Source organism: Guillardia theta (assembly GCF_000315625.1).
Source record: "Guillardia theta CCMP2712 unplaced genomic scaffold GUITHscaffold_186, whole genome shotgun sequence".
NCBI lineage: Eukaryota > Cryptophyceae > Pyrenomonadales > Geminigeraceae > Guillardia > Guillardia theta.
In genome coordinates this window covers 74,094-88,173 of record NW_005434490.1, presented here as the reverse complement: position 1 = coordinate 88,173, position 14,080 = coordinate 74,094, and the positions used below count along the sequence as shown (strand labels likewise).

The following is a 14,080-nucleotide window of genomic DNA, read 5'->3' as shown; positions in this document are numbered from 1 at the left end:
GTTTTCACCGATCAAAGGGGGGGGGGGGTGGGGGGGGGGGGGGGGGTAGAGAGACTGGACATAAGCGGGGTGGGGTGATTTGAATTCCTCTGGCGTGGAACCCTTCCCCCGCCTTGGTTTTAGAGGTACTGCAATTTTAGTTTTACCCATCACATACATGGTAGTATAGATTGTACTGTATGAAAACATATTGGTACAAAAGAGAGGTTTCATGGTACAGAAGTTCCCCCCTCCACCACCCTACCCCCTTTTTATCTCCTCACAGAGGATATTTGAATCCACAGAGAAATCCCTCAATGCTCACTGTTATGAATGCTCACTGTTATGCGCATCCACCAGTCATTTATGTCGCATGACGTTTCTTCCTCAACAGCATCCCGTCACTGTGCGCCGGCTAGAGGAACGGGCTTCCTGGCAGTCTCCTCTCCATCAGGAGATTCTGTTCCTGGAGCCGCCCCGGGTGTTTGGCCTCTGCATACTAGAGCGGACAAGTACGTGCAGCCGGGGTGGGAGCTGGAGAACGCTATCAGGGATGCGACTAGGCTGGCACCAAGAGCTGAGGAGGCTAGTCGTCCTCTCAGTTCTACGCTGGCCATGGGATGAAGGCAGGAAGGGCCAAAGAAGACGACCTGATCCCCTGTGAGGTAGGGACGATGGAGACCGAGGAGGAGGTAGAGGACTACACTGTGACTCTCAGTCTGTTTCCTTGTTGTCATCGATGCCTGCAGATACCGGGAGGGTCTGCAAGAGACGGCCTTTCGCCGCCTGCTGTCTTTCGCCGCCTGCTGCTCCCGCAGCAGGCGGCGAAAGACGTCCTGCCTCGATCATTCAACTGCTGGTGCCTGACAGAGACAAACAGCTTCTTTGGGAGGAAGCTATTTCGGAATTGAAGAGAAGGAAGACGTCAAAGCACTTCCTTTCAAAATTAGGGGTGTTGCTTTCAAGTTAGTCAGATTAATCGGACAAGCGAGACTGCTGCAGTCTTTCTATTTGCACAGCATGATGTCAGGGCATGTGGGCGATCAATTTGTACATTTCTACGAGAAATATGGCATTCAACTAGCCTGACTATTGAACATGTCGTGCATCGAGCACCGACATCAACTTCAGGGAAGAGATGCATATCGAGCTGCTGCCATGATCGGGAACAGCTACATTGGACTCGGAGAAGAAGAAAACTGCTACTGCATCTAACGGGCAACTTGACCATGTGTGGGATATGCACTGTCCATGCGGTAGTCACTGATGGACCTTCACGCAATGCAGTTGACAAGAAGAAATTCAACAATTCGGTTCGAGCACACTTCACTTTGTTGTGGCAGCTCCTTCAAAGTAAATTAATGTCTGAGTAAAGTCGCGTTCAATCTGGATGCCTCCAAATCTCTGTGTGAAACGTGCACAATCGTACCATTCTTTCGAACTTGAAAGAGATGCATGTGTATTGCGTCCTCTAATTTCGTTTCAAGGTGACTGTCAGTGCGCCCTCGAAATATAACGAACCTGATCCAGCTTCTATCATGTAGGGTTCATCCTTGAAAGGCACAGGAAATTCTCTGTTAATGACAGGATTCTGTAAGAGTGATGTACTGATGTTCCAACTGCACTGGCCTTTTCATCCGGGGTTTCAAGAAGGGCTTCCCACGTCTGCGAAACCAGTTAACTATACTACCGTAGTCCTAATCTTGTGCAGATCGATGTTGAGACGGAAGAAATCAGTTTGTTTTCTAGTGTTCAAGAAGTTGACATTCTTCCTTTCCAATTTCGGATGATTCCACTTCGAAATTTCCCATTGACATCAGTAAACCTCACACCATGACATGGTACCAGATTGAATGACGTGTCTAAACCTTCAACGTGGTGTAGTAATTCAAAGTGCACAGAATGATCGAAGGCATTTGCTGCAAGGAACAACGGTGCCTCTTGGATGTATCTCATGCGAATGAAGAGGATCAACTTGTTCTCTTGCTCCATCTCCTCCTTTTCCGGGCAATGCCGAGCGATGAGGCAGCCCTTGACGACGGTGGCCGCCCCGATTGCGCCGCCATTGTCCGTCAAGGCAAGGAGGATTGCAACTGGTACTGAAAGTAGTACCATAGGGTATGTGTCGGTACCGTACTGTAACTACCGTTAAAATAACTTGTAAAGAGGATTGTTGAAATAAACTAAAACAAATGGGTACTATGAAGTGGGGTCTCTAACTCGTTTATCAAAATAGCACGCCTAGAAAAAAAAAAGACCCTACCGAAAAATTTAAGTGCCAAATTAACGAAAGGCCTGAAAGTGAACGGCATGTGAGTAAACTCTCGCCGTATGAGTCATTGTGAGTCACTTCGGACGGCCCATTGCACTGCGGAGTCATGAGAATCCTCAAGTTGAACGAAGCATGGAATCATCACCGGGAGTGGGTAACCGTTCAACCGTTTCAAAGTTTGTTATACACAAGCAAGTAGCACGGTGGGTGCCAACTTCGTACTTCATTCGGTAGTGCTATCATATTCCACTCCTAGCTCAGCGCAGAGTTACCGCTGCTCGACGAACTCCTGCTTAAGCACGCATGATAGTGCAGGTCCTCGAAGCTATCGCTCGTGAGATGCTTCGCATAGAACCTGCTACCGCTCGAAGTCTTCAAGGAGTGACTTGCCTCAGAGGACGATGTCTCGCTCCTCCTCCTCCTCCACGCGTCTATCCGACTTTCCTGACTGTGAGCACTAGCCATGCTGCCTCTTCTCCAAGCATGCATGTGGTAAGCACTTTCCTCTGCCAAGGCTTGAGCTTCTTTCCGCTGCTTCCGTACCTCCTCGCAGTACTTCGACACCGTCGCCCAGCTTGTGCTCCTGAAGGGCATAACCACCTTCTCGTCATCTCTGTATTGGTCCTGAGCCACATGATGCACTTCTGCATGAGCATGCTGTGCTGCTGTACGGGCATGGCGACGTGGCGTTTTTGTGTTCGTGAGGCTCTGCGAGAAGACGATGGCATACAAACACTGGAAGGGCGCCAATAACATGCACATGCAAGCTCGAATCATATCGATGACAAGGGGTCGCGTAGATGCCAGCTTTCGCGGAGGGAGGGGGAAGCGACGTGCTGGAAGAGGGTGGGACTCGGAGGATGGGATTGAGTTGTGATCCGTCATGAAAACGTGCCGCAACAGGAGAGGAGAAGGGATGAAGTCAAGAAACCTCGATGCAGGAAAGAGCAAACAAGTGTTGTTCGCTGTATGCCAAGATGAAATGCAATGTGTATCAGTCCAACTTGTACATCAGCGGAGTCATCGTGGTCCTTGGTCGATGGCAGTATTGTCGGACTATCAACTTTCTCCCTACCCCTCCTTCCCATGTACACCCTTTTCTTGAGACGTACCCCTAATTTTACCTTTAAAGTACCCCCTATTTCCCCTGTCAATCATTAAAACCTCCTACCCCCACCCCAGCATTCTCTGTTTACTCCAACTCACAACTGACCCATGACTATCAACGACCTTTCAGTACTACCCCCACCCAACCCTCTGAACTACGTGCAATTTTCTACCCCAAGTTTTACCCTTCCAAACCCCTCGTGATGAGTGAAACTGAAACTTCGATGACTACCCCTACCTACCCACTTCAAACTGATAAATAAGTTTATAGGTTACCACCGCATCTCAACCACCCCCACAGGCATCTATCACCCCTTCATTTCCCTTACAGTACCCCCTATTTTCCCTCTACCCGTCTCTGACCCCTTCATTCCATCAGTGCCCCCCACAGCCGCTTTACCAAAATGAGGTCCACGAGACCACCCCTCGATTTCCATAAATGTACCCCTAGTTTCTCCTACTACCGCATGCCTCTCTTCGGAAGAATGTACCCCTACCCCCTTATTTGATCATCAGAGTCAAATAACTACCCGTAGTGAATGACGTGAGTTTCAGGTAAGGAACTACCAGGAGCATCTTTTTTTAAAAGTAACTAATCTTTTTGTGGTTCTAGTGACTAGTTACTAGTGCGAAGACTCCCGGTTCCCGGCCGGGCCGACTGGCCAGGTGACCGGCCCGGGCCGCGGGGCCGGGCACCTGACTCCGGGACTCCGAGGCTCGCGGCGGCCCCCGCCCCGCGGCGAGGCTGACTCAGTCGGATCGGACTCCGCGGCCCAGGGCCGGGCCCGCCCGGCACTCGGGAGTTCTGCTGAAGGTCAGGCTGTCAATACGGTGCCCGGCAGTGGGCGGCGCCGCAGTGAGTCACTGAGTCACTGAGCCGCTGAGCCGCCGTGGGACGGTGAGTGTATTAGGGCCCGGGCCGGCGGCCGCCCGCGGCGCCGGGCTGATGATCGGATCGGATTCAACGGTTGCCAAGTTGGCCGATGGGCCTAGTACGGTCCGACTGGCACTTGGGACTGGTTACCCGGTGACCGCCCGGCCGCCGGGGTCGGCCCGGCAGACCCGGCCAGAAAGTCCTGTAGTAAATATAATTGAGGGGCGCACTCCGACTCTGCACTGCAGGCCCTGAGGCTCATGGCCCAGTCCCTGCTAGATTGTTCTCGATATCTGAAATGAAGTGATTTCGAGAGATGGATGGCTTTAGCCCTACGGATATCTAACCGACAAACTGCCCCGAGTCCGCCGCAGGCTGTGTCAATCGCCGCCGGTATCCGATCGCTGGTCGGAACCCATCATGACCGTACTACCGCATCGAACATGAACCCAAGTTTCTATCACGGGTCACGGGTGACAGGCTCAGTCAATCACGGGCCGCCTGGGCGCGGCGGCCAGCCACCACTATACCGGCCGGGCCGGGCGGAGTCACAGTGCGGCGGGGGAACAGTGGTCCTGCGCGCACTGTTCCAACAAGTAAGCCTGTGAAGCCGGGCATCAGTTGAAGTTTGGGGGACAGCAGTAGGCAGGACAAGGGTTGGTTCTCGCTGTCTTTTCTCTTCTCGCCGTATGGCCTGTACTTAACTTTGAGTAAAGTGCCTGTGCTACCGGTGCGACTGAGTGTCAGGGTTTAACTTAACTTTCGGAGTAAAGAGGTCAAGCCCGGCGCTCCTCTACTCTCCTTTACTCACAAGATTGACGCCCTCGTACTGATCATCGGATTTTTAACTTAACTTTGCAGCGCCAGTGCCGCGGGCGGCAACCGTCAAGTAACGGACAGCTCAAAGAGTTATCGTCGAAGGGGCGCAATGAAGCCAAAAATCCAAAAAGCATGTTTTGAGTTCCATTCTCTTTCTGTGTCTCCTGAGGCGGACCTGAAACCCCTAAGGCATGGCGTGGTCACGGCTGCTTTCCGTCATCATCTCTGTGTCATCATCTTGAAATATCTCCCTTTCAAAACGTTTCCACATATTTACTACTAGTTTCACTGCGATTCTCAGTGACAAGACCGCCGCAGTGCCATGGCACAGCTACCCTACCCTGCTCTCAAAAAAATTCAGCAAATATACCCCTCTTTTTAACCTCAAAAGTACCCCACTTTTCAAGGCTGTGGCCACCTTTCATCACCCCACTACCCCTCGGGTATCCCTGTCCTCGGCGACCATGACAATCCCATGGTGACCTGATCAGGTCGGGATGATCAAAGGTGGGTGGGGGTTGATCGACTAGGGGTATTTTCAGAACAAAGCTTCAAAGAGAAGGGGTGGGGATCAGTTGATGAGTGAACTGGAGTAAAGCAATTCACTTTGATACCCCCTATTATCATCCAAATTAGTCTATTATACTGGGGTAGTGGGCACAGATGCAAAATGGTCGACGAGCTAAAGACTCAAAGTGATGGGGTGGGGTAATGAGACAGGGGTACTAATTATGAGGGTAGGGTAGGGTGGGAGGGGGGATGAATTGACCTCTTCTAGATGGAGGTAAAGTACGACCCAAAGTAGGAAGACGCCCAAACGCAACGAGCACGACAGACAAGCACGACAGGAACAAGAGCTGAAAGATACTCGCAGCAGACACATCATACAGAGCAAAGGGAAGAGGTCCGAACAGGGACAACGAAAGCAAGAGGACAAGGAGGGAGAGCAAGAACGGAGCAAGGGTTTCAAACAAGCAACCATGGAAGAAAGAAGTAGACGTGTTGCATTCACAGAACACTCTATGGAGCACATGCTGGCACCAGCGCACATGCTGGCACCAGCGCACATGCTGGCGCCTGCTCCTGCTGCGGTTCCCCTAGGCATGCAACACCCGCATCGATGGCATCATCACTGGAATTTTGTGCACAAGGAAGACAACGTCGCTAATCCGCTGTTCAACATGGCAGCAGAGCGGGGCAATGGGAGCATGTCTTGCTGGGTAGACTCACTCTCCTCATGCTCTTCATCCCTCTCCTGCACCAGCACATCCACGGGATCAATCCACCGCACAGAGAACGCTGCTGTCTTCCAGTCCAACGGCAATGCAGGAGCGCATTTCGAGCCCCTTCACTCCACCAAGATGGAGTGGGTATGGCCTCCTGTTGGATGGTCCGAGATGGACAGGAAGCGGGCAGCTCGCGTCCCCGGCGTCGGGAAGACGCTGCTGAACCTCGAGCAGTACGAAAGCCCTCCCCCCGAGGACAAGGATGGGCTGGATGACGACTCTGAGCTGACTATGGGGCCAGGGGATCCCTACAAGATGAAGAGGAGGAGGGTTTGAGGAATGTGCGTATGGATGTGGAAGTAGTATTCTTTCGCTGTATTGTATCAGCATGGGCTGGTTGTAAATAAAACAACACTTTTACTCTTGAATGTGTCGCTGTCATGGAGGGGAAGGCAGGAGACTGAGAGAAGGATTACGAGGGAGAGGAGAACGATTTTATCGAGAGCACAAGTTGAGGCTGAAAGGCATGTGCAGATGTCTGAAGATTAACATTTGGTCTGAAAGTGAACGGGACAGATTCGAGAAAGTAGTGACGCCCAGAAGGCATGGTTCATTCTCCCCTGATAAAACTTTTTGACTAGCAGCTCTAACGCAGCTGGAGAAAGCAGCCATGTTAAGCCTCCTTGAGATTGAGTAGCATTCCCGTTCCTGCATCCCCTCCCCTCCCTCATATTTCCCACGACCACACAAGTTTGAAAAAGCACCCAGTCCCCAGATCATCCATAGTTGCAAAGAAAAATGAAAGCGTCAGAGAGGGTCGAAGCAATGGGAGCAAGAGTCGTTGGAAGAGGAGGGGAAGGCGGAGGCGGACGAGGACGAGGAGCGACAAGCACGAAGGAGCACATGGTTATAAGAGGCAAGGAGTAGACGAGGGAATCGCGTATGTCCGAAACTCACCTCCGTGCGAAGAGCCAGACGGGATGAAGACGACGTTCTTGGACTGCAAGAAGGGAAAAAAACACGAGCAGTCAAACAGAGTGACAAGCACGACGAGGGAGGTGAGGCAAGTTGAGGAGAGTGGAATGGGAGGCTGAATGGGAGAGGGAATGTGGGGTGGGTCGTTAGAAGGCACGGAGGTGCCCGCACCTTGGCAAGGGTTGTGGTGATATCTCTTGCCGCTTCCAATCTTCGCAGCTCAACAAGCGCCTACGGTGCCGGTCAGCTCTGTCTCCTCCCCAGTCACTGAGAGCGTACCGGTCCTTGTTTGAGGGCCGACGAGATCATCTTGGCTGCCTACTCGATGGAGAGATCAGGCGGAGGAGTCAGAGGGCCCGGGAGACAAGACCTCAGCTTCTCCTTCAGCTCTGATGACGTTGGCCTGGGAAAAAAGAAATCATGATGAAAGAAGAGCACGTAGGAAGAGCTGTTACCTTCCTTTCCTGCTCCGCCTTCGCCACAACAAACTTCTGCCTCTCAGCCTGTAGGTGAGGTCAGCAGGATCTCCTGATCGAGCAGCTCGAAGGCATTGCCTCTTGCTGAGCGACTTGCTTCCTTTCAATCGCTGTGGCAAATTCCTTTCGTGAGAGAGATTTTGTCAGTACGAGCAAGTCAGAGCGATCAGCCGATACAACCTTTCCAAATGTAAGATGAGTAATCGAGATGTCCTCGAGGACGATGTGGAAGTCATGAGCACGCTGGCACAGGAAGTCAAAGTCAGGATCGGATTCTCTACGCCATCAATCCAACCTGAGTAAGCTGCTCCTTGACCTCTCGAGACACCATCTCTCGCTTCTTCAGCAGCTCCTCGGCATCATACTGGGCGACAACGCTCTTGAGAACCTGTTACGGGCGAATCAAAAAGCCATGCGGCTGTCCTGAAGACGCGAAACCTCATTGGCGATCGAGGGCAAGATTCGCTCGTCGTAGTCGAGGCCTTGGAGGAGGTAAGGGAGTCGCAGCAGCTCAGAACATGTCACCGAGCTGCTGGTAGATTTGCGGAAGGCTATCGATATACGGCCTTGAAAGAAGACGCAGGGTGATATTGACCTGGCGGAGCCAAGGTCAATTCCAGCTGAGACCTTGGTCCTACCAGCCTCCCACCATCTGCAAGTCCTTGGTGCCTGGGCCGCAAGGAGTCAGAGGGTTCACTCAATGAGTCAAAGCTGACCAGTAACAGTCGGAATGGCCCTCGGGCGAGTCCTGACGTCAAATATCTTGGGGTCTTGGATAAAAGGGATCTATACAGTTCTCAGATGGTGCGGTGCGGCCGAGAGGCCATGGCGGCACCTTGAAGTGAGTTCCTTCCTTGATCACATACTTCTGAATGCCACTGGAGGCCAAGATCATCATCCACCATGACAGCATCCTCTTTGCGCTACCTCGCATCGCCCGTGAAAGGGTTCGGAAACCTATTGAACATGACGGCACGCTGACAGGGGTGATCAGTATCGTCGTTTGGGCAGCAGGAGAAAATCACCTTTCCGCCATCGATGTCATAAATACAAGAATTCAGTGCTGCAGACGTGTCGATCAGCCTCGGTCTACTTACAACCATGGAGTCTCACCCGACGCCCCCGCCATGATGCCCACAGAGGCCATCGCAACCCGCGACAGCAGGCGATCGAGCGCCGCCTGCGGTAAGAACCAAGAGAGGATGAGGATGGTGAATCATCATACATCATCAGTTGAGATCTACTGACTTCTCCCTTGCTGTCTGCCCCTAATTTCCTGGTCACTTGATCGTGAACACCTGTCCTCTGTGACCTGGGACTACAATCCTCGCTTCCTCTTTTGCTTCCCTTGCTACATCCTCATCTCCTCAGCACCAATCACAAACATCATCATCTTCACTCTAACCCCCTCAAAACAGCTCCTCTCATTCTCCTCTCTTCTTCTTCCGCTATCCTCCTTGCATGTTTGTCTGATGTTTGCCTCATATTTCCTCTCTCCTACAACAGACTGGGCAGAATCCTTCTGCACAGCTTCATTCTTTCCTATCCTCTGATTAATCTCCCGGCATAGCCTCCCTCTCCCCCCTTCACTTCCCCTCCATCCTCCATGTTCTCCTCTGCAATGCTGTGGCGTACCTGCATGGCTGATTACAACCCAATCACCCCACCCCACCCCACCCTCCAAATACCTTTCCACAGAAAGAGCGACATTCATCACCGGTTACAAAAATAGTGAAAAGTACCGGTGATAGGTCAACCCCACCGTATCAAAATCAACACTGTTTGGGGTACTCGCTGCATTTTCCTAAAACCACCGGTCATTCTTCTAGAAGCCACCTGTCCTCCCACCCTGTCTGCTTTTGTACCCCTATAGTTTACTAGTAAACCCCTGTAAATCTATGGGTGGGGTACTGTGCTTTGAAGATATGGTCTGCCAGCTTCTGCGGAAACGTTTTTTGGGAGGCCAAACGTGCAATCGGGGGAGATGCGACGTTGAAGCAGCAGCAGCAGCAGGGGCAGCAGCAGCAGCAGGGGCAGCAGCAGCAGCAGCAGCAGCGGGGGCATCAGCAGCAGGAGCAGGGGCAGCAGCAGGACCACCAGCAGCAGGAGGACCAGCAGGAGCAGGAGGAGGAGGAGGACCAGCAGCAGCAGGACCACCAGCAGCAGGAGCAGGAGGAGGAGGAGCAGCAGCAGGAGGAGGAGAAGCAGCAGCAGCAGCAGGAGGAGCAGGAGGAGGAGGAGCAGCAGCAGGAGAAGCAGCAGCAGCAGCAGCAGCAGCAGCAGCAGCAGCAGCAGCAGCAGGAGTAGCATAGTCACCATCAACTCCAACACAACTTCCAACTGGACATAAGGAATGAGGGAAGAGAAAGGAGGAAAACACGAATGGCTGAAAGGATAGCAAACGCACGTTGGAGCCACTAGGTTGATGACGGTAGGTTGGAAGCATGCAGAGCATGTGCGGTCAAGGAGCATTGTTTTAATGATGGGAAGAAGCGGAGAGAGTTGAGGAGGAAGTCAAAGGAGCGATGTAGATCCCAGACGTCAGAGTTATTCTACATGCTGACTTCCGCTGTCCGTGACTCTGCCAGTCAGATATGATGGCGGCGCTTCGATCGACATTCATCCTTTCTGTCCTGCTCGATCTCTGCCTCTCCTTCTCCTTCCCTCCTTCATGCTACCTGACGACCAAGAATGGTCGAGCGAGCCTGGTGAGAGGAGGAGCCGTCGACACGTAGCGATGTGACGGTTTGTTACCAGGCATCGATAGGACAGACAAGAGAAATGATGAACACATGCGTCTATGGTACTCATTCCTGCTCCTGCTCCTGCTCCTGCTCCTGCTCCTGCTCCTGCTCCTGCTCCTGCTCCTGATCTTGATCCTGATCCTGATCTTGATTACTCTGTCTTCCTATTCCCGTCTCTCTCTCTTGTCTTTGAACAACTGCAAATTGCCATACCTCCTCGCAGCTTCCTCCCTCTCCCTCTCCCTCTCCCTCTCCCTCTCCCTCTCCCTCTCCCTCTCCCTCTCCCTCTCCCTCTCCCTCTCCCTCTCCCTCTCCCTCTCCCTCTCCCTCTCCCTCCTTCTTCTCCTGCTCTTTCTCTCGCTTTATCGCACTCTGACATACATGATAGCTGCAAGAAACCCCAAGACGCATGACAAAGACAAGTACAGCCACCTGCTTTGCTTGTGTCGCTCTGTGCTCACGGCAACGCAGAAACGATCACTTTGATGGACCCGAGGTGGAAGATGAGTTCTTCAGGTTGATTCTCAAGGAGGAGGAGGAGGAGGACGGAGGACGGACGGAGGGAGGGAGGGAGGGAGAGAGGGAAGGAATATATGAAAGTATGGGAACAGCGGTCTGAAAATTTGGTTTCATTTCAGAGTTGATATGCAAACGGCTCAACAAGCTTGGTCAAGGTGAGATAATTTCGTGTTGTGTCACATGCTTTGTGATGTCATTTTTCATGTTATTCGTTCTCTGTTCGTTTTCCCTTGTGATGTTATTTCTCATATTCTGCGTTGTCTGTTCGATTTTCTTTGTGATGTTATTTGTCATATTCTTCGTTGTCTGTTCGATTTTCTTCCAGTCTGGTCTGTTTTGTTTCTTGTTTCTGAAATTTTCGTATTGCCAGAGCCGGGAAGATTGCAGTGCAACATAAAAGGGAGAAAATCGAGAGAGAAAACTCCAAGGGAAATCCAAAGAGGTTCCACAACAGACGAGCATTGCTGATGTCTTTTTGATTGGTTGTAGCTATAGTATCATCGTTAGAGCTGCTGTCGAGTGTCAATAATTGTTGTCGACTGAATATCGTTCTGATAAGACGATCTTTCGTTCTGAAACATCGTTTTGTTGTCTGTGTTGTTCATGTCAACTGCACGTTCTTTGTTGTTTGTACCTGCTGTCCGTGTTTTCACCGTTGGCGTACTACAGAAGATTCAAGAAGGTTCCACAAGAGAAGCTGAAGGTAAGGAGGAGATGCAGGATGAGGGAGGAGCAGGAGCAGGAGCAGGAGCAGGAGGAAGGTGCCGGGAGGGGGGGGGGGGGGGAGAAAGCCAAGCAGGATCGGAAGGAGGAGGAGCAGGAGGAGGAGGAGGAGGAGCAGCAGCAGCAGCAGGAGGCATCGCTGACTAGTGCATGTCAGTCATCCGACCAGGATAAAGTGAAGATTCTGATGCGGGAGCGAATGAAGCTCATGGAGAGCATGTCGGTTGAAGAGGTTGAAGACAGAGTGAAACAGAGAATTCTTGGGAAGCAAGTGAGTTTGTTGATGTTGTTTTCTTGTTTCTCATCATGTTTGTTGTCTTTCCTTCTGTCTCCTCTGATTTTATCATGACTTTGTTGTCTGTTGTCTGTTGTTGAAGTCATTGTTTCATTGTTTATCATTGTTGTGTGCTGACTTGATAACATCACTTATTTCAATTCCCTTTTCATTGATGGTTGTTGACATCTTGCATTGTTACAGCTCCCGGAAGACAAAAAGAAAAGCCCTCCTCCTCGTCCTCGTGGATTTGGATGATTGTTTCCTTCTTTGCTATCTTTGCTAACTCGAACGTCTTGTAAATGAGCGACATCAAAAACATCAAAATTTCCTGATCCTCACATGGATATTGAGATATTGTCTATCTGATTTTCGAATCATATCCATCTAATAATCAAATCACATCTGAATAGTAATCAAATTGCATTTGTTTAACATGTGACATGTCGCATTTGTTTGACATGTGACATGTCAAAATGTAGAACATCATTCCGAATTCAACCCAAATTTAAGGAGTGGATATCATCTATCTAGTTTGCAGATCACATCCATGACATTTAAATTCTTGATCTGGCAAGAATGACGTGTGCAACTTCATTGCAAGCAGTAAAGAAAACTTTCAGTCTTGCACAAATGAAAGAGAATTCTGAAGCATCTGTTTGAGCGATAGGCGATACCTTCAACATCAAGTCACATGTCACAAATTGTTTCTTCGCTTCTATTCACCTCACACAAAGTCGCAGCCTTTCCTTGTCTTGACTTGTCTCTGTTACGATTGTTCCTCCTCAACAACCAACACACAGACTCGATCTCATCTCTTTACCTGTTTGTTTCAATATCTCCTCGTCTTCTTCCATCGTCGTCGCCATTGCGCTCATCTGCATTTCGTTAAATCTCCTCCTCCTTTTCCCCTCCCTGTCCCTGTCCCTGTCCCTGTCCCTGTCCCTGTCCCGCTTTCTCCTTGCAATCTTGCTCGTCCTCTCCCTCTCCCTCTCCTTTTTCCTGCTCCACGTAATCTTTCTTCTCCTCGTCCTTGCCCTCCTTCTCATCCAAGTCCTCCTGCTCCCTGCTCCCTGCTCCCTGCTCCCTGCTCCCTGCTCCCTGATCCTGCTCCTGCTCCTGCTCCTTCTCCTGCTCCTGCTCCTGCTCCTGCTCCTGATCCTCCTCCTGCTCCTCCTCTCATCACTTTTTTCTCGATGACTCGACGGAAGATTTTGAGTGAGCGACTTCGATGGCTCGGAGAAAGAAAATCTCCATCCTGAAAGCTTGTGAGGGGGACAGGAGCAGGAGCAGGAGCAGGAGCAGGAGCAGGAGCAGGAGCAGCAGGAGCAGGAGGAGCAGCAGGAGCAGGAGCAGGAGCAGGAGCAGGAGCAGGAGCAGGAGCAGGAGCAGGAGCAGGAGCAGGAGCAGGAGAAGGCAGGAAGAGGAGGAGAGAGACAAGAGGGAGGAGGGCAAGGACGATGATGAAGATGACGAGGAGGATAATGAGGCAGCAACCTGTAGCAGCCTTGCAAGCTGCAGGGCTCCTACTTTTGCTTCCTGAGAGTCAACGGCGAGGAGGTTGAGGAAGATACGGAGGTCGGGGAGGAGAGGAGAGGAGGAAGGAGGAACGCGAAACTCGTGGCCGCTCTGCCTGCTGAAGTGAAGTAAGAAAAGCACAGCATAGCACAGCACAAGAGGAGAAGACAAGACAGGGCAGGACAAGGCAGGGCAGGGCAGGGCAGGGCAGGGCAGGGCAGGGCAGGGCAGGGCAGGGCAGGGCAGGGCAGGGCAGGACAGGACAGGACAAGAGTTGATACGTGTCATCAAGAAGCAGAGAAGTTTCTTCGAGATGAGCTAAAGGTAGTTTCATGCTAGAAACTTGTTCGTTCACGAGCAGCTGCGGGAAAAATTTTAGACTGACAAATGCTGAGGAATAAAAGGTAAAGAAAAAGCAGAAAAAGGTGATGGAGAAGGAGATGAAAGGGGAGGAGAAGTTGAAGGAGAAAGACAAGGAGAAAGACAAGTGGATAGACAAGTAGAAAGAGGAGGAGGAGGAGGAGGAGGAGGAGGAGGAGGAGGAGCAGCAGCAGCAGCAGCAGCAGCAGTAGCA

The 14,080-nt window shown here is 51.4% G+C and overlaps 3 protein-coding genes across 3 annotated transcripts; 2 read left to right on the top strand and 1 right to left on the bottom strand.

Annotated features, from left to right (window-relative positions):
- Positions 1 to 6,031: 6,031 nt before the first annotated feature.
- On the top strand, positions 6,032 to 6,613 carry GUITHDRAFT_120551 (hypothetical protein; the record flags this gene model as incomplete). The annotated part of the gene is made up of 1 exon (XM_005820210.1): positions 6,032 to 6,613. One exon carries the CDS (start codon positions 6,032 to 6,034, stop codon positions 6,611 to 6,613), a length of 582 nt encoding a protein of 193 aa, XP_005820267.1.
- Positions 6,614 to 6,865: 252 nt separating this feature from the next.
- On the bottom strand, positions 6,866 to 9,384 carry GUITHDRAFT_156106 (hypothetical protein). Its single transcript, XM_005820209.1, has 18 exons — positions 9,364 to 9,384; positions 8,842 to 8,908; positions 8,754 to 8,791; positions 8,656 to 8,705; positions 8,564 to 8,606; positions 8,445 to 8,514; positions 8,378 to 8,397; positions 8,254 to 8,323; positions 8,167 to 8,210; positions 8,024 to 8,116; positions 7,909 to 7,971; positions 7,807 to 7,851; positions 7,708 to 7,755; positions 7,623 to 7,655; positions 7,532 to 7,570; positions 7,424 to 7,483; positions 7,235 to 7,277; positions 6,866 to 7,003 (listed from the first exon to the last, which is right to left on the bottom strand). Exons 1-18 carry the CDS (start codon positions 9,367 to 9,369, stop codon positions 6,951 to 6,953), a joined length of 885 nt encoding a protein of 294 aa, XP_005820266.1. The 5' UTR covers positions 9,370 to 9,384; the 3' UTR covers positions 6,866 to 6,950.
- Positions 9,385 to 10,520: 1,136 nt separating this feature from the next.
- Positions 10,521 to 12,246, top strand: GUITHDRAFT_148032 (hypothetical protein; the record flags this gene model as incomplete). Its single annotated transcript, XM_005820208.1, has 6 exons — positions 10,521 to 10,894; positions 10,944 to 10,988; positions 11,362 to 11,433; positions 11,661 to 11,694; positions 11,872 to 11,985; positions 12,193 to 12,246. The coding sequence occupies 6 exons, from the start codon at positions 10,521 to 10,523 to the stop codon at positions 12,244 to 12,246; spliced, it is 693 nt and encodes a 230-aa protein (XP_005820265.1).
- Positions 12,247 to 14,080: the final 1,834 nt, after the last annotated feature.

Coding starts and splice junctions, on each gene's coding strand:
- GUITHDRAFT_156106 (XM_005820209.1), bottom strand. Junction 8,324..8,377: donor GCACCAAGGACTTGCAGATG/GTGGGAGGCTGG, acceptor TGGCTCCGCCAG/GTCAATATCACCCTGCGTCT. Junction 8,117..8,166: donor TGCCCTCGATCGCCAATGAG/GTTTCGCGTCTT, acceptor CGCCCGTAACAG/GTTCTCAAGAGCGTTGTCGC.